Here is a 27,304-nt window from a genome sequence, read left to right on the forward strand (position 1 = left end):
CTCAAACTCATAGCAATCTTCCTACCTCTGCCTCCCAAGTGACGGGCTTGAGCCACCATGCCAGACTGATATTTTATTGTTTAGTCTTTTTAGTTCTTTGTAGATTCTTAATATTAGTATTCTGTCAGTGGTATAGCTTGTGAAAAATTTTTCCCATTCTGTGGGTAATTTATTGGCTCTGCTTATGGTATGTTTGCTTATACAAAACCTTTTTATCTTAATGAGATTCCATTGGTTGAGAGATTGTTTAATTTCCTGGGCTACTGGGATATTGTTTGAGATATCTTTCTTCCAGTAGTTGAGGAGTTTCAGGTCTTCTATTTAGGTCTTTAATCCATCTGGAGTTGATTTTTGGGTCACTTATGCATAGGATCACATCATTTGTAAATAGGGCTAATTTCACTTCTTCCTTTCCAATTTATGTCCCTTTTATTTCTTTCTCTTGTCTTGTTGCCTGGGGTAGTAAGTACATCTAGTACTATGTTAAAGAGCAGTTGTGAGAGTGAGCAACCTTGTCTTGTTCCTGGTCTGAAGTCTGAATGGGAACTCCTTAGTTTTCCCCCATTAACTATTATTTGGGCTTTAATGCTTTATATGTAGTTTTTATTGTGTTGAGGTCTTCTCTGCATGTATTGAAATGATTATGTTGTTCTTTTCCATGCATCCTCAAACCAGGGATCTAGGAGGTGGGGAATGAGGCTCTGGGTATACTCATTATGTACCCTCTGGAACCAAAATAATAATCACTTATTCTGTACCTCTTAGTTGCTTAAATTTAGCTATAAAGGGTCATATTGACACTGATTCCATGACATTTTTCCCTTAGCCTCCTCCCTATGTGGGTTCTAATCAGATGAACCAGGACAAATATCCTCCTGGTTATGAGACAATAGAGATCAAAGCACAAGGTGGTTAGTAAAGTCTTTAAGGAATATTATTTAATAAAATGGAGGAAGGTGTCACACTGAGCATGGTGGTACTTACCTGTAATCTCAGCATTTGGGAAGCTGAAGGTAAGGATCATAAATTTGAGACCTGAGCCTTGTAGCAGCAATATTTTTTCTCAAAGCAAAAAAAAAAAAAAGAAAAGATACATTTGGCAGCTGTTCCATAATAAATACAGTCGAGAGCTTATAAAAAGAAATGAAGAAATGTTGAAATGTTTCTCTTACATGTTTACCTGACACAAACTGATCGAAATACATTACCATAGGCTGGAAACTCGGGAATTAAGTTCCTCAGATGACCCACTGCCACCTCCCCAGCCCTCCATGTGACCAATGATGGGTAAGATCCCCAGAGTGGGACAACCTAAGACAGGGGCTATGGTGACTAATGCTCTTAAAAAAGCAAAAGGGGGAGATGTTGGGCTCTGAAAGGCCCAGGCGTGAGGTCTAGTGGAACTTCCTGAGCCTAGCTAGAGTTTGGTGACCTGTCTCTGGCCAGTTAGGACTCAACAAGGCACCTAATGGCTTCTGGCCTGCAACCTCTGCTCGGCAATTGTAATTACCATTTCAATAGTTAAAGTTTACTATTGGCCCTTGCCTCTTCCCCCATCCTAAAATCCCCGCCTTCATTCCCAACATGATATAGGCAACTGCTCAGAGTAATAAAGCTAGTTTTTCTGCGAGTTCTTGCATAAAAAAAAAAAAAACCTTGGTTTGTACATATATAGCCTGTTCATTTTAGCATTTCTCTTAACATCAGTTTTATCTATCTGACTTTTATCTTCAAACAGATATTCTATTCTATTAAATTAATTCATGAAAAATTCAATAAAATATTTTCAAAGATGTGGTCAGAAAATATGAAAGTCACAAAATGAGTATGGATTAATCTTTTGCCCCAGAGTGCTGCAGCTAGGCCGGCAGAATGACGGCGAAAAAAAGAGGAGAAAGAAGGAGAGAACCTTTTGTTGTGAAGATAAATGAGCTGGAGCTAATAGCCTTCCCTAGGCATGACTACACATTTCCATTTCCTTGAGGAAAGTCCTGAAGGTATGTTCTCTGGCTATAGTCTTCTTTTAACTTTTCTGCAATTTGACCAAATTGATGTTTGGAGGTTAGTTTTCTGGTATAGAATGCAAAATGAAGAAGAATGGCAGCTGATCTGGAGAGAGAAACAAAAGCTATCAGATCCTATTGAAGTATTAGGACCTTTGCAATCATGAGTATTCAAATATACTCATGTAGATAAGTATTTTTGTTGTATGTTATTTTACTTCACCTGAACCCAGTAAAGGATGCAAAGGAAACCTATGCATCGAATGTGTTCATCACTGGGGGCTCACACTATTTAAATCAATGTAAATGGGTCTTATTAAATGATACTGACCTAATATCATCATTGAAAAGTTTGGCTCAATTATCTTGTCTGCTAGTCCACCTTGCTAAAAAGCCAAGAGGAATCTCATGTGTATGAAACACTGGGCTATAATAACTATTATAAATGAATATGGAAGTAGCTGACTTAACACTGTAATGTTGCAATGAGGTGTTGCTAGAATTGTGGTCAGTTTTATTATTTAAATATTACTAACACCATAGGAACTTTGTTTCAGTCTTAGAATCACTCAGCATTCTTTCCCATTTTGTCATATGACAATAATGAACATGCCTCAATTTCATATTCTACTATGTACTATAGTTTTTCCTTAAACTGGTAAATGTTAAAGGGAGAATTGCCTAATTCTACTACTGATATTTTATAAATAAAGAACAATTTATGTTCAAAAAGGACATGGACTATAAAATAATTCAATTGACAAAAACTTTCCTAACAGTCAATGAGAGACATTTTCCAAAGATGTATGTTTTTATTCATATCTCAAGAGCCCTCAGCATGTCACATTTAGAGTTTCAACCTATGCCCATGCATGAAATAAGTTATGAAAAATTTAAAATATTTTATTTGTTTCAGATGGCAGAAAGAAACAAAATATGTTTAAAAAGAATATCAGATAAGTGTTTTCCATGACTGTCAATTTTCTCTCACCTGCAGTTAATATTAGCTAAAAGAAAGCCCTTGTTTCTTAATCTGAATGTTAGCCTGAAAGGCCCAGGATTAACATGTCCATGTTAGGGATCAAGAAAACAATATGAAAAGATGGCCACTATGCTGTTTATCTTGTGGATTTGAGCGTTTTCTGTCGAGAAGATTCACAAAAGTATGAGTAATCAAAATATCCATTATTATCATTTTTGGGGGTTTTACGAGGGTCTTGCTCTATCTCTGGGTGGCCTAGAATTCATTATGTAATCTCAGGGTGGCCTCATGCTCACAGGAATCCTCCTACCTCTGCCTCTTGAGTGCAGGGATTAAAAGTGTGTGCCACAATGCCCATCTATCATCTTGTTTTTGAAGCAAGGTCTCACTCTAGCTCAGGTTGACCTGAACTCATTTTTTAGTCCAGTTTGGCCCTGAACTTATGGTGATCCACCTACTTAACCCTCCTCAGGTCTGGGATTAAAAGAGTGTACTACCTTATGTGGCTATCCATTTCAAAAATTTTATTATCATACAAAGAATTAGGCTTCATTTTAGAACTTCCATAAATGTTTTTGTTTTCCCTCCCCCCTTTTCCCTTTTCCCTTGTCCTTTGAGCCCTCTCCATAATTTAATTTACTTTCTGTTGTCATACTGTTTCCTTATTTCTTTTCCCCCTTATGGTCTTTTGTTTCCCACTTGTGACTTCTTAAAAAGTTAAATGCTTACAACTCCCCAAAAAGTGTTTAAGAGCAGCCTTCTCTGTCATTTGTATAACTGCCTGTCTCATGATTACAATGATAATTCTTGTAGTACTACTGAGTCAATGAAGGATAAGAGAATTGAACCATGTGTAGAAGTTCCACTGAGTGCTGGTAAGCAGGGAGATGGACATGGATTCTGCCATCATACACTATGTGGATGGGCCATAAAGTGGCTTTGGCTGAGGTTTTTCACCATAAAACAACTGCTGCTCAAACAGGAACTACCTAATTCATAAGCACTCTCTATATTGAAATAATTTTTGTGTGTATTTCTGTGAACATGTCCTGGCCTTTTCTCTCTGAGTTTTCTTTTAATCATAAAACTTGGGTAATATTTACTGAAAAGTCATGTGCATTTTCACTTTCCTGCCATTGTCTTTTTACTATTGTTTACCTCTGTGAAAACATATTTTGAGGTCTCTTCCCAATCAGTTTTTTGAAAGCAGATTTCACATCCTTGTTCCGCAAACTATAGATCAAGGGGTTCAGCATAGGGATGATAATAGTGTAGAACACAGAGGCCCACTTGTCTTGGTCCAGGGAGTAGCTGGATGTAGGCCTCAGGTACATGAACATGACTGTACCATAAAAGAGGGTAACACCAGTTAGATGAGACCCACAGGTGGAGAAAGCCTTGAGGCGTCCTTCAGCTGAGCGCATTCTGATGATTGCAATGAGGATAAAGGCATAGGAAATGAAGATGATAAGGATGGTGCTGAATTCAATGAAGCCACACAAACTAAAGAGCACTATCTCACTGATGTAGGTATCTGAGCAGGACAGAGCCAAGAGTGGTGGGATTTCACAGAAGAAATGGTTGATAATATTGGAACCACAGTAATTGAGGCTAAAAGTGAGGGAAGTGTGAACTACTAGACTCACTGTACCAGCGAGGTAAGAGCCCAGCATGAGAGCAAGGCAAACTTTCCTGGACATGAGAGTGCTATAGTGGAGGGGTCGACCGATGGCCACAAAGCGGTCATAGGCCATTACAGCCAGAATGTAGCACTCAGCATCCACAAAACCTACAAAGAAAGCAAACTGGGTGGCGCAGCTGGAAAAGGAGATAACTTTGTGCTTTGTCAGGAAGTCAGCCAGCATCCTGGGAGCAATGGCTGAGGAGTATCCCAAGTCAACAAAGGAGAGGTTGCAGAGAAAAAAATACATGGGGGTATGAAGCTGAGTGTCTGTTAATATCAGAATGAACATGCCAACATTCCCCATCACATTAACCAGGTAGACAATGAAAAAGACCACAAAAAAGATGATCTGCAGCTGAGGGTCTTGTGTGATACCCATGAAGATAAACTCAGTTACCACTGAGTGGTTTTCCTTACCCATCATTTCAGTTATATTTATGTATACTTTTGGTTTTTTGATGGATGTAGCAAATTTCCTGTCAATGGAAATATTCAGAATAACAGTAAACAATAATATGACTCATATATCATATGCATTCCTGCAGTAAATGTTCATTTAGGTAAGTCTCAAAGATTGACTAAGTCAATTAGATGACTAACAGAGTACCATTGGGGAAGGTGACGGCTGAATGCCTTCTGTAGGTGATCACACACAATGGGAGATGTTTAATAAGCTCTGCTTATCCAGTGACCTCAAAGCTCTGATGTCATTCATTATATGATGCCAGATGTTTGAAATGGTCTTGGTGATTACCCAATTTGTTCAATAGCAAAGAAGAGGTGTCTTGAGTGTTATTCTGTCTTCCTAAAACAAAACACAGAATCATTCAATTGTTAACATTTTTCTTTAGTTTTTTCCTCAGTGGTTGAATTAACTATTAAGTTGCAAAATTGAAGGCAGTGGCCAAAACCAAACGAAACCAAACCAAACAAGACAAAATAGGTAATTTATAAATGAATTGAGTTACGTATCTGAAGAGAGAACAAAATTTATTTGTTTGGATTGGTTTGCTGCTCAGGAATGGAAAGAACTCAGAATAAGATGAGGTGTCATTCATCGGGTTGTGTTCTTTATAGTAGATTACCCTAAATCTTAAGGTGAGAAATGATAGATGCTGTGTTCATATCTTTTATTTCTATAATCACAACCAAGAAGAAAATTCAATGATATCATACATTATCCAAGAGTTTATAATTTGTAAACATATATGCTCCTGTTCAACAAATTCCCACTACATGATGACTGTGTTACATGTATTAGGTCAGTCAGAGAAAGGTTGGCCTGGGAGAAGTTATTTGAAGAACATATTTGGTTTTAAAAAGTCTTGAACATATACTATAGAAAAGTATCTAAAAGCTCAATAATAAGAAACTAAATAATTTAGGATTGAGTAGGCCAGACCCCTGGCTCCTGGCTTCTCCCAACTCCCTGGTCGGGGCTCCCTGCATTGGTATGTGTGCTGGTGGGTACAGAGGTGTGGAATGAGTAGGCCAGACCCTTGTTTCTTGGCTCCTCTCAGTTTCCTGCTCTGGGTTCCCTGTGCCAGTGTGTGTAGGTGGGCACAGCAGTGTGGAGTGAGTTGGTCATAACCTTGTTTTCTGTCTCCTCCAAGCTCCCTGGTCCATGATCCCTGAGCTGGACTGTGTGTGGTGGGCACAGTGTGGAGTAACTAGGCTAGATCCCTGTTCCTGGATCCCCTAGCCCTGGTAAGTCCCATTGTGCCTTGCTTGGAGAGGTCTGGTCCCTGTGTGAGCTGTGGAATCAGGACTTTTGATCTGGTAGCTGACAGACCACTGGGTGCCAGTATCCCTGTTTACCTGAGTCAGTGAGTGCATGGGCCAATAGACAAAACTTTGCTTCCTCCTCAATAAAATAAAGGGTCATCCTAAAATGGATAGACAATAAAGCAAAAAAACCCAATGAAAGTCAGAAAACAGATATCTCCACCAAGGATGCCTAATCCTACAATGGAAGCCTCCAATGAAATCATAGAGAAATCAACAGAAATTCTTTTACCAAATGAAAACACAACAACCAATGAGACACTGATTAAAAAAATCGCTGAAATGGAAACAAACCATCAAAGAATCAACAATCACATCAATACAATTGAACAGAATCATCTTCTAGAGCATTCAGCTTTTGATAGTAGGCTTAACAAACTTTAGAACCCTCCAAAGAGATAGGAATAAATTGAAGGTGAGTCATGAAATGGAAGATCAGAATCACCAATTGAATAAGCTTAATGAAGTCTTGATCAAATGCAAGAATGAATTCCAGAAAGCACCAAGAAAATCAGAACTGGAATTTAAATTGTACCTCACAAAAAGAGATGGACATGTTGCAAAATAATACAACAGAAAATAAAACTCAAATGTAAATTTTAAAATCCTCTCTAGAACCACCCACAAACAGAGTTGCTCATGTGGAAGACAGAACCTCTGACCTGGAATGTAAGACAAAAGAAATTGATCATGAGGCCAAAAACTTTTCTAACTTCAAAAAATCAAGTGAACCGAATATGAGGGACTAGTGGAATATCCCCAAATGACAAAAAAAAAAAAAAAAAAAATTCCATATCATGGGTATATCAGAAGGATAGGAAATCTGCCAGAGGCATAGAGAAGATATTCAACAAAATTATTTAAGAAAAACTTTTCGAATCTCTCAGAAGAGAAGCCCATTCATATACAAGAATACCACAGAACACCAAACAAACAGGACCAAAGAAGAAATTCTCCAAGACACATCATAGCTAAAACTCTTAACAATGAAAACAAAGAGAGAATATGTGTTAAAAGTAGCAAGAGTGAAACAACTCACAACCTACACACTTATTCCTATCAGAATTACATCATATTTCTTAATAGAAACCCTGAAAGCCAGAAGTGCCTAGAATGGAACTCTTCAAAGTCAAAAAATCTATGGTTTCTGCCCCAAGCTACTCTACATAGCAAAAGTATCCCTCATAATAGATGGTAAAAGAAAAACTTTCCTTGGAAAAAAGTCAACTCTATAGTTATGTGAACACAAAGCCAAACCTACAGAGAATACTTCAGGGAATACTTCACAGAGAACAGTCAAACAATCAACCTCAAAAGCCAATAAGAGGAAGATCACAGTAACCAAAATAGACCAGCTTCAAAACAATACATAAGCAGGCTGTGGTGGTGCACACCTTTAATTCCAGCACTTGGGAGGCAGAGGTAGGAGAGTCACTGTGAGTTCGAGGCTACCCTGAGACTCCATAGTGAATTTCAGGTCAGCCTGGGGTAGAATGAAACCCTACCTTAAAACAAAACAAACAAACAAAAAAAAAAACCGAAAAAAAAAGAAAAGAAAACTACATAACACATGAAAGCACTCAACTGTATAAAGCACCTCATCGTGTCAGGGATTAATTCAAACCTCACAGTAATAATCCTAAATATTAATGGTCTAAACTCACCCATCAAAAGACACAAGTTATCAGGGTGGATCAAAAAATTGGACCCTTATATCTGCTGTCTTCAAGAAACCCACCTCACCACTAAAGATAGACACCTCCTCAGAGTGAAAGGTTGGAAAATGATATTCCAAGCAAATGGAAATAAAAGCAAGTGGGTGTTACTATATAAATATGTGGTAAATTAGACATCAAACCAAAAGTAATAAAAAAGGAAAAAGATGGCCACTTCTTATTCATCAAGGGAATGATTCAACATGAGTACCTCAACATCATAAATATATATGAACCAAAGAAAAATGCACCAAAGTTTAGAAAACAAAATCTACTCAACAATAATTTAGAAATAAGCACCAACACCATCTTATTCAGAAACTTCAATATTCCATTATCATCAATAGGCAGAATATCCAAGCAGAAAGAAAAAGAAAAACAGATAAGGAATAGAGCTCAAGAATATCATAGATCAATTAGACCTAACAGATATCTACAGAAGTTTCCATCCCAACTCTACAGAATACACATTTTCTCAGTAGCCCATGGAATATTATCTAAAATTGACTATATATTAGGACATAAATCCTGCCTTCATAAAGTCAGGAAAATTGAAGTAACTTCCCACATCATGTAACATCATAATGCCTTAAAGCTAGAAATTAACAAGGGACACATCAAGAAGGACACTGAGAGCACGACACCTACCAAAGTAAAGGTCCAGAGACTCCTAAAAGCTCATCTTTGAAGTAGACTTACAAGGCACCCAACATGGCTCAGGCAATTTTGTGGAAGAGTAGGCAGAAAGATTGATAGAGCCACAAATTGGGACATTTCACACAGAGAATTTGCCTCTCCTACATAACTGACTGCTGCTCCCATAATGCATGACCCACAATCCCCATGGGGTTGACCTGCATCCCCAACGAGAAAGGCCTCTTCAGAAAAGGGGCAGGGAGGAGTGAAAAGATGGTACCAATCTCTGTTGTTTACATATTAAATATGTCCACATATAATAAAAATAACTTAAAAAATATAAAAAAAATTAAACCAAACCTTTAAAGATTTCTAACATAATGTCAGTGTCCTGTATTACTAGAGACTGAATTTGACTGAGTCATACATTACATGTACATAGATAAGGTTGGACTCTTGCTATGTTTTTACTGCTATAAGAAATAACCTTATTTCATCCTTGAAATAAAGAAAATTTCCATCTAAAAAAGGAAGCAATTTAGTCAGACTGAGTCAGAAATTTCTGTGGATATTTACCACAGATTTTACATAGATCATACAAATAGCTGCATGAAAAATGATCAAATATACTAAGGAAAGGTAAATTAAGCAATAATGAAATGTTGAGAAACATCAACCAGAAAAGTTGAATTGGGGCTGGAGAGATGGCTTAGTGATTAAGGCACTTGCTGCAAAATCTAACAACCTGAGTTCAGTTCCCTAGTACCCAATAAAACCAAATGTACAAATGCACCTGGAGTTCATTTGAAGTGGCTAGAGGCTCTGGCATGTCCATTTTTTTCTATATCCCTCTCACTGTCTCTCTCTGCTTATAATAAATTTTAAAAACTTTAAAAAAAGAAGGGTCGAATTTTGTAAAATGTGATAAGTGTTGTCAAGGAAGTAGAGGAATTAGAGTTTGAGAAAAGTGGACTGCTGCATGTTCATAAAGCAGCAGTACTCAAAGATTAAATGGAATAATATATTGGTACATGTGTTATGAAGGAAAATATGAAAATGATTTTGTCAGGAGGATGAAGTCATAAAAAAGATGGCTTGTTTTGATGATTTGAACGAGTGTTCCCCAATAGATTCAGTTTTAGTAAAGCTTTAGATCTCTAGCCACCTGGTGTAGGAGGTGCCAATGTGTGCAGACCCTAGGGTCTAGCCCTAACATGTGGAGGTGGATCTGGAACTCATTCCATAGATCTGAAAAGTGCTTGAGCTTTGCCTGGAGTTCCTGAAGTGTGCTTTTTGATTAAGGTGCTGGTGGTGGCTTTTTCTCTCTCTGCTTGGATCTGTGGAAGTGGGCCAACTTCTGCCATTATGCAACTTCCTCTGGATTTGTAATTTTCAAATAGGTCCCTTCCTCCATAACTGTGCTTGGTTTGGAAGTTCATCCCAGTGACCTCAGGCTGACTGCTACATTTGCATAGTTACTACAAAAATTGAGGAAAATGCAGGCTATGCAGTTCTGACAGAGGGCAGAGTCATGATTGCCTTGTGGAGGTGAGTGTTTTTAGGAAGAGCTGGTGGATCAAGTCCCACAGTGCCAAGAAAAGTTTCTCATGTCAAGAATTAGCTTATATTGTTTGTGATGAGTCTGAGATTGTGTACATATGCTAAGGTGTGCCAAATTTTATATTTCAAATGGATTCTATGTCAGCTATATTTCAAGATGGGTGTCTAAAGCACTAGAACAAAATACCTTCTCCTATTTCAGCTCGAATTACTACATGTGAATCCATTTGTTATTTCATAGGTTCAGAAGGAGAGAAAAACTTCAGCTGAGAGGATAAAGTCAAATTGAATGAGTGTTAGAATTGCTCATTACTATATTGTTCTATGTTCATTTTCACACTTAATACTTAAGTAGAAATTTAAAATCAACTCACCATTAAGACAAAAATAAGTGTGGCATGTTATTTCATTTTAGCACAGAGAAAATAACCCTATTGTTTAAAAAGAAAGACAACATTCTAACTTTATACAGAAATAAACATACTCAGACTTCATTTTAAAATTAGACTGCAGGGCTGGAGAGATGGTTTAGCGGTTAAGCGCTTGCCTGTGAAGCCTAAGGACCCCGGTTCGAGGCTCGGTTCCCCAGGTCCCATGTTAGCCAGATGCACAAGGGGGCGCACACGTCTGGAGTTCGTTTGCAGAGGCTGGAGGCCCTGGCGCGCCCATTCTCTCTCTCTCCCTCTATCTGTCTTTCTCTCTGTGTCTGTCGCTCTCAAATAAATAAATAAATTAAAAAAAAATTAAAATTAGACTGCAGTATTTAAAGGACTAATAGGTATGAATAGATAACATAGCGGAGTGAAGTCTCTGAGCAGCATCAGGATATAAGCCACACAATTTATTTCAATGAGTAGCAAAAGATGACTTCAGAAGCATCTTCTTCTTCCTTCCATATTTGTGGCTCTGTTCATTTGAGTGGTGTGATTGGTGAGAAAGTTCTTCATTCATCCTGTCTGTTCTGTTGTTTAGTAGATAGACAAATTCAGGCTTAATCACTTCTGCTACTGACTTATAGCACACAGTCTTCTTAGAGTCAGGGTTTCATTTGTTCATTGAAATAGAAAACTATCAACCTTAATAAATACAAAATTCATTGCTGAATATAATTATACAAAACAAGTGCTAATACAATTACTTTTATGGTGAGTACTAAAAGTAACTGTGAACAAGGACTAATGTTTTAATTCAGTAAGTGACTTTGTACTGATAAGTCTTCAAAAATCTTCCATATATATGTCATAAAGGTGATATAGTATAGAGTGCCTTTAGCTCTAGAAAGACATTAGTTTAATTTTGTGATTTTTCTAGAAAGACATGTGACATTTTCATTAATAAAACAAGTAGAAATATCAAACTTTAAGATTCAGAAGGGTTGAGCATTAGCTGTATGAAACTAATTGGAACAAGTACAAAGCTTTGTTTTTTTTTTTCCTTAATTGATCTATGAGTTTGATATTTGTTTAGATGTATCACCACCATAATTTGAAGTTTATATGAAAACAATGCTAAAGAGAATCTGTAGAAACTAGTTGTAGCACTTGTCTTTTTCTAGTAATTAACTGTGAATTGCTACAGTCTGCTATCTTCCCCATCAGTGAATTGGAAGACTGGGGAATAAAAACTCAACCTAAACATGCAACTCTAGTATTTTCTGATTTACCATGTAGTAACTAAAAGCTAAACTTTAGCTTTGTATTTCCTTTTGAAATTTTAAAATAATTGGGACCAGGTGCCAAGCATAACCACTAACAGTGAAGCACTAGTCAGTGAGTCTCCATCCTGAAATTGTCAAGTTTCTTTTGCATCTGGCCCCAAATATGATCTGACCTGTTTTCCACCTGTTGTTGGCGTGTTGAATGTTTCCTCTTCTTTTGGAGTTCCCCTGAGCAAGATTCTGGGATATTCCCCAAATGGTGAGTTACCCTGGTGGTTGCTCAGGGCTCCTTGCTCATTCTGTCTTTGCTCCTGAGTACATGCATTATTTAAGTCTCAGAGTCACAAATAATCTCCCAGGAGAAAAGGGAAGAAATGAGTTTCTGCATGCACTGGAGACTCAGAATTTGCTGAACTGAACTGTCATTCCCTAAGGCATTTTACTTTCTCTTTCTTCAAGCTTAATTATAAAGAAAAAGAAACACAAGTCATTTTTAAGACAATCCATTGATGACTGAAATAGCCATAAACACTGCATGAGCTGTTTTGGCCAACTGTATTTAGATGCCTACATGGTGTGATTTTTGAGGATGACTCAGAAATCATTTTGATGATATGTGAAAGTCATTTGGAAAGGACTGGTACTTTCTGTTTCCTAGAGAGTAGCATTAATATATTGTTGTAATGATTAAGGAAAAGAAAATGTGATTTCTAATTAGAAACAAACACAAAGGAACACAAGAAAACCTAGAGGTGTTGATTCTGTCTAGTAGTTCATGTGTGTTGTATTGTCAGAGTTTGCATATGGTTAAACTCACAAAATTAAATGTGTGAAGTCCTTTGTAGTATAGCAATTAGGAATAAACACAGAGCCTTCCTGTTTTATTTAAATGGTCTCTCTATGTAGTCAAGTTAGCTTCAAAGTAGAGATTCGCCTGCCTTAGCCACTGGAGTGATGAGGTGATAGGGGTGAGCTGCCACATACCTTGCAATATAAATGTTTTGAAAATCACTTTAAGTGGCATCAGTGTGCTGCCCCAAGTCATAGAGAAGTTCTGTGGGGAAACCATCATCTCCCTATGAAGAAAATAATGAAGCATACATTAGTCATAACTTGTCAATTGTTTGTATTCCTGATGCTATGGACTTTCTATCATGTTTTGTATACTTTCAGTGGAGATAGTTTTTACTTCCTTTGGCAAGAACTTTTGTCTCTCAAGCCAAAGCTGATTGAAGAGTTTTCTTCTTTCCATTCTTTAAAAATAAAACTGTGCTTATTGTAATAACTAATTTCTGCTATAGCAAAAAAATAAAAAGTAAAACATAATTTCACATATACATAAAATCAGCATACACATAACTATTTGAATGAAGATTGACATGGGTTTAATTCTATAAGCATCTTAAACAGCCAGACAACATTCTAGCTCAGTATGTAAATCCACAATGCTGAATGCTCTGGATAAACTTCCATGCCAGTTTTCTGCTTTCAGTGACCTATAGCTGTTTTTACAAGTTTGTTTTTACTTAAATTAACATAAAAAGTATGGCATAGGTATTTTTAAGGTGTTCTCATGTAATATGGTGATAAATACAAAACATGTAATTCTACCAAGTACATATGTAAATTGTGGAATACTGAAAAATCTCTAGGAAATAAAATATTTCTTTTTTTGTTGAAGGTTTCCCTTTTCCTTGAAGGAGGTTTTACTACTTGCTCTCAAACATTGGGTTCTAAAATTATCCTTTCAATCACTATGAAAGCTATACATTTTCATAAAATGTCCCTAAAATAAATGCAGCATCTTCATCCAAAATCCCATTAAGATCTAGGCCCTTGATATTAGATCATTTCTTCTCAAATAGTGATACTGTTTACTCAATGTGAGACTTAGCTACTCAGCTTTTTTCCTCCTAATATCTTTGGTTCAATTCACTCCTTCTGATAACTGAGATCATCAAGTCTATAGCCACATAGTACTCTGTAGCTTCCCCAAGGGGAAAGCAAAGTAATAGAAAATGGGCTTGTGATTTTCTTAATTTCATAGGGGAAAACAAGTGAGATTACAATGAGGTGACGTGAGGGATAAAGCCACCAGAGACCATGGACTGAGACATATATCCTACGTAAAGTAAGTGAGGATGCTCACTGAGAGTTCAGAAGAGGCTGATTGATAACCATGGACCATGCATAGTTGTACCGCATTGTCAAACTATCAATTTTGAAAAGGATTTCAGCCTGTTATGCAATATTGGGTTATTTATTTTTAATAAAAGTGAAAGAAATACAGTCATAGTCTCTACTGAATGCAAAGAGTTTCAGTACTTGCCTCCTCTTAGGACATGCTAACTTTCTGATTTTTCATTTATTTATTTGCTTCTTGGATTCTGATGTTAAATATTTTCTCAGTTCCATTAAATAAGCACTACATTCACTTTTATTTCTCAGAGACTTGTAATTGTTAGGAGGCATACAAGCTATGATGAAAAATATGACTTTACTGCCTTCATACACATGAGGAATCTCAGGAAATCTGAAGCCAGCATGGTGGTTTGAATTAGATGTCCCCCCATAGACTCAAGTTTGTGGAAGGCTTGGGTGTAAGCTGATGGCAATTTGGGAGGTGTAGCCTTGCTGGAGGAGGTATGTTGTTGGGAATAACCTTACAGGCATTTTAGTCAGCTCCCTTTTGGTAAAGATAAACTCACTGTCTTTGTCTTTCTGCTGTTTTCCAAATGCTATGGTAGAAGTGATGTCTAGCCTCTTCTCATGCCATCTTTGCCCTGCTACTCTTGACCTTCCGCTCAAGACAGTAAACCAAAACAAACGCTTCTCTCCCATAAGCTGCCTTTGGTTCAGTGTTTCATCCCAGTAACAAGAAGGTAACTATAACACCCAGGTTCATCTTACCTGGGCTGGATGTATAACATCAAAATCTCAATGGCATAGGTAGAATACTTTAGAGAAACAGGCAATATGTTTGATAAACTTGTAGAGGAATTTGGGTTTTGGTGGAATATATCTGTAATCCTAGCCCTTGCCTGGCTGAGATAAGAGGATATCCAGTCCTAGGCTAGCTTGAGCTACACAGGGAAATGCTGCTTAATATTCAGAAGGTAGTATGAAATTGTATAATTCATAACAATTATAAAACATATCACATTTTGCTATAAATGTCTATGATTACAGTGTCTTATGAGAAAATACATAATATTTGCAGTATTGGGGTTTGAAAGTAGAATTTGAACCCAGATGGTTGCTGAACCACTGAGCTATATCCCCACCTGATATAAGACTTTTATTTTGACTATATGAATTTGGGACTGGTAGTGAAATTCTGACAGTTACACTACCAATTGTTCTCTGAACTGGTGCTCACATTCATTATTAATCAAATATTAGCTACATGAGATTTATTTTAAGTATAAACTTATGCTCCTTTAGGGTAACTTTGTGATTCTTGTCAAGTTTGTTAATCACGTATTCCTTTACTTGCCTTTTGATTATCCTATAGGATTCAAATAAAACAATGTAGGAAAAAACCCCAACACAGTATTTGTATAGAATAGTAAAGCATCAAACACATTTGGCACATTGTCAGAGTTGCTAATGTTTACTCATCATTACTAGCACATCTGAGGTATTTACTTATTTCCACTTAATTCAATGGGGATGACATAGAGTGGAGCATCAATACCTACTTCTGTATAGGGCTCCTTCTGTAAGCCCAGAATAAGAACTGTTCCCTGATCTCCCCAGCCACATTCAGTATGGTTTGTATCCTCATCATGAGCAAATGATTTGGATAGTGTTGGTCCCATGCTTAAATTTAGGCAGCATCAAATGACATTTTTCTGTGAATAGTTAGTGGGTACTTTATCTGACAAGCAGAGTCATAACTCACTGGCTAGCCTAGGAAAACATAATCCATTGTTAAATAATTGTAGGTGATGGAAGGTGAGAGATACTGGACTGATGAGGAGTCCTATTGATAAGCACTATTGGCTAATATACTAGGGAGATCTTCTTTGGCATTTCTTCTGAATTTTCCTTTTTGCTTTTACAATTTACATTCACTTTGGCTTCTCTGAAAAATTGAAAGGAGGAATTTTGTTTCCATTCGAATCATGTGGTGTGAAGGTGTGAAATTCTTTCTTTTGATTTAATGATTGTGGGCTCTCCTACATGCTACATGTTGTGTTTTCTAGTTCTGTACTTTTATTACTATCATTACCAAATTAGTTTGGACTGGCACATGAAAACACCAGAATTATACATTTTAATAGGGTTTTAAGTGATTTTTGAAAGATTTTTATGTTTTGTAATTCTTATTTATTAGAGACAGGGAGAGAGAGAGAGAGAGAGAGAGAGAGAGAGAGAGAGAGAGAGAGAGAATGGGTGCACCATGCCTTACTGCAGATAAACCCTAGATGCATGCACCACCATGTGCATCTGGCTTCTATGGGACCTGGAGAACCAAACTGGGGTCCTTAGGCTTCTCGGGCATGTGCCTTAACCTCTAAGCCATCTCTCCAGCATGTAAATTGTGTGATTTTTAGATCAAACTAAACCTATCTAATTCATCACACAACTGCTAAGCCATCTCCAGTCCTCTATACTTGTCTGTATGCCTCTGGATGATGTACTGCTCACTCAGTATACCAAGCAAACTCCATACTTTTGGAACTACATCATGCTGATAGATTGTTCTTCTTGTGGAAATGGCCCTGACTATGTTGTTTGGCAGACCTAGACCATCTAGCTACCTCTATTAAAAGTTACTTTACTATTTCTCAATTCAGAGGTCCCCAAAGAAAGAGATCTTAACAAAGTGAAGGAACCAGCACATAAAGTGTACAAGACACTGGTCCCAGGAAGTATGCCTATCTTTTTATCTGATCATTGAAGAGGAATATTTGACATCCTTAACTGAGATTTTTAAATTATACTCACATTTGATCCCTGTTGGTTGCACAAAAATATCTTGAATATTTTATTTGGTCATAAAAAATAGAGAGTGCCCTGCCTCCAAGAATTTAACTATTTCCCTTCCTAGTCAATAGTAACTTATTTTGTTATCTTTAAATATTCTAAAATATTGTATATACTAAGAACAGGAGAAGTCAGTGGTTAAAGTAAAATGTTGTATCTTTCTCTACTTCCGTATCAAGGATGAAACAATGTATTGACTTATCACATACAATGATGATATTTATATCTTAAGAACAGGTTGAAATTCTCAATAAACTAAAGAAAACTTCATATCAAATGTGATCAAAGTAAATGGAGATCGTAAAATACTTGCCTCAAGTTACTTAGCATATGGCATATCCTGTAGTAAGATACAAACTGAACTTGGCATCAAATTCAATACACGTTTTTGGTTTATTTTTTCAAGGTAGGGTCTCACTCTAGCTGAGGCTGACCTGGAATTCCCTATGTAGTCTCAGGGTGGCCTTGAACTCAAGGTGATCCTCCTACCTCTACCTCCCTAGTGCTAGGCCAAAAGACATGAGCCACAATGACTGGTTTCAATAGATTTTTAACAATAGTATTTACTATTGTTTTTTTTTGTTGTTGCATTATATGTGTCAGCACAATATATTTTAGAGTTTTACTGTGCCCATCTGACCACGTACAATGTTCCATCCTGTTCTTTGCTCAGATGATTAGTTATATAAAATGATCCAAGGGCAGAAATCAAAAGAGTGACAGAATTCATCCTCTTGGGGCTTTCAGAAAACCTCAACCTACAAGGCGTACTCTTTACATTGTTTCTGTCCATCTACATGATGACCACGGTGGGCAACTTGGGGATGATGGCACTGATTACAATGGATCACTGTCTGCAAAGCCCTATGTACTTCTTTCTCTGCAGCCTCTCCTTTGTGGATGCCTCTTCCTCTTCTTCAGTCACACCCAAGATGCTGGTCAACCTCATGGCTGAGAGAAAGATCATTTCTTTCAATGGGTGTGCAGCCCAGTTCTTCTTCTTTGGCTCCTTCTTGGGAACTGAATGCTTCCTGTTGGCCATGATGGCATACGATCACTATGCCGCCATTTGGAACCCCCTGCAATACCCAGTTTTGATATCATAATTAAGTAAGCAAGTAGATAAATAAATAAGTACTAAATAAATAAAGAGAACTGATATTTTACTCTTTGTATTCTGTAATATATACTTATGTGATGACTTTTACAAGAATAATTTTCACTCATAGTGATCCTCCTACCTCTACCTCCCTAGTATTGGGATTAAAGGTGTGTGCCATGACACCTGGCTACATGTTCTGTTTTAAATATATTAAGTTGTTATGAAATCTATTCTTCTTTGCTTGAAGAAGAAATAAGTTGTAATATATATGTTCCCAATTATTTTAGAAGTCATCTTTCAGTAGATATACATGTTTTGTTAAATTTCTTGATATATTTTATATATGTAATTTCATTGATTAGTTTGATTGAGTCAACCCAAAATATTCTCTTGAAAATTTGATGTCCTGCCCCATATTCTGGAAACAACCAAGCTCTACCACCTATATTGCTTATAACCTAGTTACACTTTGGTCAATTCACACCTTATTCTTTCCCTCAGTTTGTAACCAAACTTTCATAATCTGCACACCTTGCCATTCACGCCTTATTGCTATAAGGCTTTTCTGGCAACCCACTCTAAGTGCACAGACCTTCATCTCATTGAATTTGACATGGTTTATTTCCATATCAGAATGACTCACCACTTAGATGAGCCTTATTTGTTTATGTAGTGAAATCGTTATCATCTATCAATTATACAAAGTACCATTAAAAAGAGATGGTGGACAAGATTTAAATAAAATAATTCCACTTTTTCTTGTGTTAATTTATAGACCTTATGCAATAAGATAATTGCAAGTCTTGTTTTCTCTACAATGTAGTAACACTGCATTATTTAAATCATACTGAAAGATATTAATTATAATGGCTTCACAAAGTATCTGGTATTGATCAATTTGTTTCAGACACCATGTATCCTGTAAGGGAGATATATTTGGACAAGAGAAAATCATGTTAGACTCCATCTAGACAATATAAACAAATAATTGTTTCTTACTTTGCAGGGAAAGAGAAAGTGTCAGGTAAGGGGACCTCTGACTTGAGGATCATATAAAAGTACTGGACACAACAACTCACATTCATTATTTTTTCCTGAAGTCATCCTATGATTTCGGCATTAGAAATGAAAACCTTAATGCATGGACAGTTTTAGTGTGAAAGACCCATAATGATCCACAAAGACATAGCCTAAAGTCCAAATAACTCTGGTTCTCAAGCACCTGCTATCTACTTCACTATGGTCCCCACTATTTACCAAGCACACTAAGTTCATATATAACCCTTATAGAAAAAGGAGAGGAAGAGCTGGATTCCTGTTTTGGGGACTCTATGGCCACACAGACACAGCACCAGCTGCTAGACATGATAGAAGAATGGTGATCAGAATCAAGAAGACAATAAAAAAAAAAAAAAAGACCAAATCATTCTTGTCTGGGATTAGGCTGCCCAAATGTGAAGCAAGACAACATAAAAGGGACTTGTGGTTGTCTTAATTTCAGAGGGGAAAACAAGTAGATGACATGAGGGATATAGTCCCCAGAGACCAAAACGGAGAAACATGCCTTATTTAAGTAAGTGACGATGTTGAGTCCAGGGTGTCCTGAGAATCTTAACTGCTGAAACTGAATCATAGAGCAGGAGCAGCTGCACTGCTCAAAGAGGATCCCTGTCCTGAAAGATACTTTTTATACTGACATGGTAAGCTAGGATCTTTACCTTCGAGGACAAGTGAAAACAGACAAATTCAGTCTCTTCTGCATGCAGAGTCAAGAGTGTAGACTTAGCACTTGTAGAGTGCATATTCTTTTCAGCTCACTCTCACTACAGTTCTTTCTTAATAGGGGGGATTAGAGTATGGGCACACTAGAAGAGGAATTGATGCTTTCTTTCCCTACTATGTTATTGTTCATGAATTTAGGCAAAGAGGAATAAGCAGAAAGGTCTAATAGAACTCAAATATTTACAAAAGGTAAAATTAAATATGTAAAGCATTCTATTTAATTTACTGGAATGAACAAAAATGTACACTGCTTTATAATTTCCTCAATTACCTACTAGTACAGTTACAAAATCACTGAGTGACTATGAAAATATTATATGAATGGTAGTACTATTTAAATACTAAATCATTTTTGCTATTTGGAGAAATAAAAGCAATATGAATCATATAATACATTGAATTTTTAATTATGAGAGCTGTCTAGAAAATATTAATGCCATTTTCAAAAGCTTTTAGGAATTTGAACGTAGAGATAATTATCTCTGGGATAAATGCTGGAATGTAAAATTTCAACAGCACAAAGGAGAATATTCTAGGAAATCCAAAAATTCGTGTTGAATATAGGAGATGTAAACATGAAATCCAAACCATGAAATGCAAATCAAATTGTGTTTTGGTAATAAATGAATATTCCTTAATGGTCATTATTTGCAAAACTAATTTCAGCAACTATCATTTCTTTCAAAAGGTAGGTGATATTTTAAGGTAACTAGGTGTATTCTGGGCCATTAAGGAGACTCTGAGAGTCACACTCTTAGTGTTCTCTGTGTCTGTGCTCACATCCATTAGTAAAGGGCCACTTTGATCACACAGGTTAAGAAAATGAGATTGAATTTAACTGATCATAACTGTATATTTAATTAGGAAAACTTTGTGATTCGCAGCAAGCCATTCATATAAGTAACATGTATCCTCTGCAAAATGAGATAACATGGCGCATACTATAGGAAGTAAATCAAATAACAAAACACTTAAGAGGGCTTATAAAATCCATGAAATCACCAAAAATTTAATCTTTTGTTGTTTATGAACTAAATTTTCAACATTTTATATATGCATTATACTGTATTTTGGTCACATTCACTAGCCTTATCTTCTCTCAGCATTCCACTTCTATTTTATCCTTTCACAATTTGTTCCTTCTCTACTTAAATGTAATTATCATTATATACAACTTTTGGTGATCCACTGAGTTTAATTAGGCTTGCTTACATGAGCATGGCTAAGAAGGATTAATTGTCAAAACATGAGCAATAACCAGTGGCTACACAATTGAAGGAAAGGTATTTTTCTCTCCCAGCAACTACTAACTGCCATTTGCTCTATTATGAATTTATCTGACTAAGTGCAATATTCCGTCTCCCCATTCTTTGTTCAGATGATTAGTTATATAAAAAGAGTCCAGAGCAGAAATCAAACAGAAGTGACAGAATTCATCTTCTTGGGGTTGTCAGACAACCCAGAAGTACAAGGCGTACTCTTTACATTGTTTCTGTCCATCTACGTGATGACCATGGTGGGCAACCTGGGGATGATGGCACTGATTAGGATGGATCGCTGTCTGCACAGCCCTATGTACTTCTTTCTCTGCAGCCTCTCCTTTGTGGATGCCTCTTCCTCTTCTTCGGTCACACCCAAGATGCTGGTCAACCTCATGGCTGAGAGCAAGACCATTTCTTTCAATGGGTGTGCAGCCCAGTTCTTCTTCTTTGGCTCCTTCTTGGGAACTGAATGCTTCCTGTTGGCCATGATGGCATATGATCGCTATGCCGCCATTTGGAACCCCCTGCTATACCCAGTTTTGATGTCTGGGAGAATTTGTTTTATGTTAGTGACAACATCCTTCCTTGCTGGCTTTGGAAATGCAGCCATCCATACGGGAATGACATTCAGATTGTCCTTCTGTGGCTCTAACAGGATCAACCATTTTTATTGTGACACCCCACCCCTGCTCAAACTCTCTTGCTCTGACATTCATGCTAATGGCATTGTGATCATGGCTTTCTCCACTTTCATTGTCATCACCTGTGTTATGATTGTTCTGATCTCTTACCTGTGCATCCTCATTGCCATCCTGAAAATACCTTCCACAATGGGAAGACATAAAGCATTCTCCACCTGTGGGTCCCACCTAATGGCTGTCACCCTCTTCTTTGGGTCAATTCTTTTCATGTATTTGCGACCTACTTCTAGATACTCAATGGAACAGGACAAGGTTGTGTCTGTGTTTTACATGATAGTGATCCCCATGCTCAATCCTCTCATCTACAGCCTGAAAAACAAGGATGTAAAAGAGGCAGTGAAGAAAATTTTACATAAGAATATGCTGTTAAGTCCATGCTATCCATCCTTTTCTATGAAGAGGTAATGTACTTTCATGTACATTGTACTATCTGATTATTTTGCTATTTATGTGTATTAAAACTAAGCATACTTATTCATCTCTCACATGTCTATGTCTAATTAATCTCTCTGATGAATCAACCCAGTAGGTGGGGAATATGAGTTGTTAGTCGAATTAATCATCTTGGCAAGATGTTTTCATTCAATAGGGCTAACTTCAGATCTGAAAGTAGTAATGAACTATGAGTTGCTAAAATACCTAGTATCTGAATATATAAATATATTAACCATAATGGGATTATTAAGCAAGCTTCCAAGAAAAATAACTGCGAAATATAACACTTTCCATTTACATAGCTCTTGTGACTGCAAAATATAATATAAAACATTTTATCAGAGAGTGTAATAGCCTATGCACCATAGTAGTAATGTGGAAATATTTTGTCACTTTGTTATCTAAGTGAATTATATTGAAGGTAGCATTGCATGTATTTCAATGTTTCATCTTCACTTCTTCCAATGTTTCATGTAGTTTTTATTAAACATGTGTCAGATATGTATGCAATTTTTATGTCAGTGAGATAAGGGGACATCAATGCTGGTACAATGTGACAGCAAGCATGTATGACAGGATGTCTGATCAACGTAGATATACATGAAGAGTTGGAATCAGGTTGAGTTTTCTACTCATTTTTTGTTTCCATTACATTACCCACTATGGACCATGAGAAAAACTATTAGCATTTTCCAAGCTTTAAGCAATACTATGGTATCCCTGGAAGAATGTTTGGAGACCAGAGAGGACATTACCTGTCATCTAGAACATTATTCACAGTCTTCCTATCTCCCTTCACTTCAGTTGGAACAGTTAGTCTAGCTGTTGTTCTTGTCACACATGATATCTTACCTTAATAAGGGTGTACATTTTTGACCTTATAAAATGATGTTGTTGTCTTACAAATGTGGTGGCCACACTTATACTTAGTTATTCATATACTCATGTGGCCCATAGACCCAGAGATTGAACATATTTTTATACTAGTTTATGTTATAATGTCTATTTTCACCTTCTTATTTATACTCACCAACTCCAATCACCATTTTATCACTACTCTGGCTCGCATTTCATTCATAATCTAGCTGAGATCCCCCAGTGCATTATAGAATTATTTACTCACTTTCCATCATCTAAATGACATGGTTTAACTTTCCTTCCATTCTATACAGTTTACTAAAGAGCAGCTTATTAAATCTGTTAGCTGTATCCTCTATAAAAATGATTAACACAATTAGGGGAAACTGTTCAGCCTTCCATTTTAATGTTCATATACCCTACATCCACAGGGTATGATATATACATTGCCCTTTCACAATTTCTAGAATTTAAATTTAGTGTTTTTTTGAATTTTTAAATTTTTATTAACATTTTCCATGATTATATAAAAAAAAATCCCATGGTTATTCCCTCCCTCACCCTGACACTTTCCCCTTTGAAATTCCATTCTCCATCATATTACCTACCCATCTCAATCATTGTAATTACATATATACAATATCAACCTATTAAGTACCCTCCTCCCTTCCTTTCTCTTCCCTTTATGTCTTCTTTTTAACTTACTGGGCTCTGCTAGTAAGTATTTTCCTTCTCACGCAGAAGCCCAATCATCTGTAGCTAGTATCCACATATGCGAGAGAACATGTGGTGCTTGGCTTTCAGGGCCTGGGTTACCTCACTTAGTATAATCCTTTCCAGGTCCATCCATTTTTCCGCAAATTTCATAACTTCATTTTTCTTTACTGCTGAGTAGAACTCCCTTGTATAAATGTGCCACATCTTCATTATCCACTCATCAGTTGAGGGACATCTAGGCTGGTTCTATTTCCCAGCTATTATAAATTGAGCAGCAATAAACATGGTTGAGTGCGTACTTCTAAGGAAATGAGATGAGTCCTTTGGATATATGCCTAGGAGTGCTATAGCTGGGTCATATGGTAGATCAATCTTTAGCTGTTTTAGGAACCTCCACACTGTTTTCCACAATGGCTGGACCAGATTGCATTCCCACCAGCAGTGTAGAAGGGTTCCTCTTTTTCCACGTCCCTGCCAACATTTATGATCATTTGTTTTCATGATGGTGGCCAATCCGACAGGAGTGAGATGGAATCTCAATGTAGTTTAATCTGCATTTCCCTGATAACTAGTGACGTAGAACATTTTTTTAGATGCTTATATGCCATTCGTATTTCTTCCTTTGAGAATGTTCTATTTAGCTCCATAGCCCATTTTTTTTATTGGCTTGTTTGATTCCTTATTATTTAACTTTTTGAGTTCTTTGTATATCCTAGATATTAATCCTCTATCAGATATATAGCTGGCAAAGATTTTTTCCCATTCTTTAGGTTGCCTCTTTGCTTTTTTCACTGTGTCCTTTGCAGTGCAAATCTTTGTAATTTCATGAGGTCCCAGTGATTAATCTGTGGTTTTATTGCCTGAGCAATTGGGGTTGTATTCAGAAAGTCTTTGCCAAGACCAATATGTTGAAGGGTTTCCCCTACTTTTTCCTCTAGCAGTTTCAGAGTTTCAGGTCTGATGTTAAGGTCTTTAATCCATTTGGACTTAATTCTTGTGCATGGCGAGAGAGAAGAATCTATTTTCATCCTTTTGCAGATATATATCCAGTTTTCCCAACACCATTTGCTGAAGAGGCTGTCTTTTCTCCAATGAGTATTTTTGGCATTTTTATCAAATATCAGGTGGCTATAGCTACTTGGGCTTACATTTGGGTCCTCTAGTCTGTTCCACTGATCTACATGTCTGTTTTTGTGCCAGTACCACACTGTTTTTGTTACTATGGCTCTGTAGTATAGGTTAAAATTAGGTATGGTGATACCACCAGCCTTATTTTTGTTGCTCAGTATTATTTTTGATATTTGAGTTTTTTTGTGATTCCAAATGAATTTTTGGATTACTTTTTTCTATTTCCATGAAGAATGCCTTTGGAATTTTGGTAGGGATTGCATTAAATGTGTTGATTGTTTTAGATAAGATTGCCATTTTCACAATATTGATTCTTCCAATCCAGGAACAAGGAATGTTTCTCCACTTCCTAGTGTCTTCTGCAATTTCTTGCATGAGTGTTTTAAAGTTCTCATTGTATAGATTCTTTACTTCCTTGGTTAGGTTTATTCCAAGGTACTTTATTTATTTATTTATTTTTTTGATGCAATTGTGAATGGGAATGATTCTCTGATTTCATCCTCTGTGTGTTTGTTGTTAGCATATATGAAGGCTACTGACTTCTGTGTATTTATTTTGTATCCTGCTACATGGCTGTAGGTTTTGATCAGCTCTAACAGTTTGCTAGTAGAGTCTTTAGGGTCCTTTATGTATAGAATCATGTCATCTGCAAATAATGATAACTTGATCTCTTCCTTTCCAATTTGTATCCCTTTTATGTGTGTCTCTTGCCTTATTGCTATGGCTAAGACTTCCAAAAGTATATTAAATAAATGTGGACACCCTTGTCTTGTTCCTGATTTTAGTGGAAAAGCTTCCAGTTTTTCCCCATTTAGTAATATGTTGGCTGTAGGCTTGCCATAAATAGCTTTTATTAAATTGAGATATGTTCCTTCTATTCCCAGTCTCTGTAGGACTTTTATCATGAAGGGATGTTGGATTTTGTCAAATGCTTTCTCTGCGTCTAGTGAGATGATCATGTGATTTTTGTCCTTCAACCCGTTTATATAATGTATTACATTTATATATTTGTGTATGTTGAACCATCTCTGCATCTCTGGGATAAAGCCTACTTGGTCAGGGTGAATGATCTTTTTGATATACTCTAGTATTCTGTTTGCCAATATTTTGTTGAGAATTTTTGCATCTATGTTCATGAGGGAGATTGGTCTGTAGTTTTCTTGTTTTTTTCTATCTTTGCCTGGTTTTGGTATCAGGGTGATGCTGGCCTCATAGAAGGAGTTTGGTAGAATTCCTTCTTTTTCTATTTCCTGGAAAACCTTAAGGAGCAACGGTGTTAGCTCTTCCTTAAAGGTCTGGTAAAATTCAGCAGTGAATCCATCCGGGCCTGGGCTTTTTTTAGTTGGGAGATTATTGATAACTGTTCGCATCTCCATATTTGTTATAGGTCTATTTAAGTGATTAATCTCATTTTGATTTAATTTAGGTAGGGCATATAAATCAAGGTAATCATCCATTTCTTTCAGATTTTCATACGTTGTGGAGTATATGCTTTTATAGTATGTCCCTATGATTTTTGAATTTCTCTGAAAAACAGTGGTTAGATGCCACAAAGTAGGTGGCACTGCCTTAACCGAACGTGTTGTAAGGCCCAAGGGCCTCTTCCATCCTTGTCAAGGGGAGTGCTAACGTTCTCTCCTTTCATACAACACTGAATTTAGTTTTTTTTTTTTTTTAACCAATGGTTGGAAAATAAGTTTTAAAAATTAAACTAGTTGTCTCACTCATATGTGCATATGAAAATATACCTAAACACACAAGGTCTTATGTATCACATGAAATGTATATGTTTATTAGTAACAGAAAAAGAAGTATTTGACATCATCAATTTCAATGAAATAATAAATGGAATGTTGGTTTGTAGTGGACTCTGTGTGTTCAATTGTACCAATTCTTTAATTAGCAGGAGAAAGGAAACCAAATAGGATGATGAGGATGAAAACAATAGGATCAATAAAGAGCAATTGCTACATAAAGTCATCACAGATTTCATAAACATACTAATTAAAGTTTATTGATAAAATAGATTACTGAATTTACTTAAAATATTTTAATGAAAAGAAATAAACAGTATTAATACATATAGAAAATAAATCAATTGACTTTCCTAGTGTTTTTGTATTATTGATGTCTTTGACAGGATCCCCATTGCAAGTAAAACTAATTTATTCTTTTGAAATTCAAATAACATTCAGAGCTACAGAGTCTTGCTTTGTGACTAGGTCATCTGTATAATCTCTGCAGTCAGAAAACTTGGAAGGATTTCATTAAGTAACTGAGACTCATAGCTCCATTCTCCAGCACA

The 27,304-nt window shown here is 36.5% G+C and overlaps 2 protein-coding genes and 1 non-coding gene across 3 annotated transcripts; 1 reads left to right on the plus strand and 2 right to left on the minus strand.

The window, feature by feature from the left end:
* Positions 1-4,139: 4,139 nt before the first annotated feature.
* LOC101607001 (olfactory receptor 1019) lies at positions 4,140-5,093 on the minus strand. Its single transcript, XM_004667613.3, has one exon. It carries the CDS (start codon positions 5,091-5,093, stop codon positions 4,140-4,142), a length of 954 nt encoding a protein of 317 aa, XP_004667670.3.
* Positions 5,094-21,276: 16,183 nt separating this feature from the next.
* LOC101604980 (olfactory receptor 1020) lies at positions 21,277-22,266 on the plus strand. The gene has a single exon (XM_004667742.2). The coding sequence runs from the start codon at positions 21,277-21,279 to the stop codon at positions 22,264-22,266; it is 990 nt and encodes a 329-aa protein (XP_004667799.2).
* Positions 22,267-26,527: 4,261 nt separating this feature from the next.
* LOC123457932 lies at positions 26,528-26,651 on the minus strand. The gene has a single exon (XR_006635283.1). It is a non-coding gene; the product is annotated as a U6atac minor spliceosomal RNA (small nuclear RNA).
* Between the last annotated feature and the right edge of the window lie 653 nt (positions 26,652-27,304).

The sequence above is a fragment of the Jaculus jaculus genome, chromosome 1 (genome assembly GCF_020740685.1).
Source record: "Jaculus jaculus isolate mJacJac1 chromosome 1, mJacJac1.mat.Y.cur, whole genome shotgun sequence".
Taxonomy (NCBI): domain Eukaryota; kingdom Metazoa; phylum Chordata; class Mammalia; order Rodentia; family Dipodidae; genus Jaculus; species Jaculus jaculus.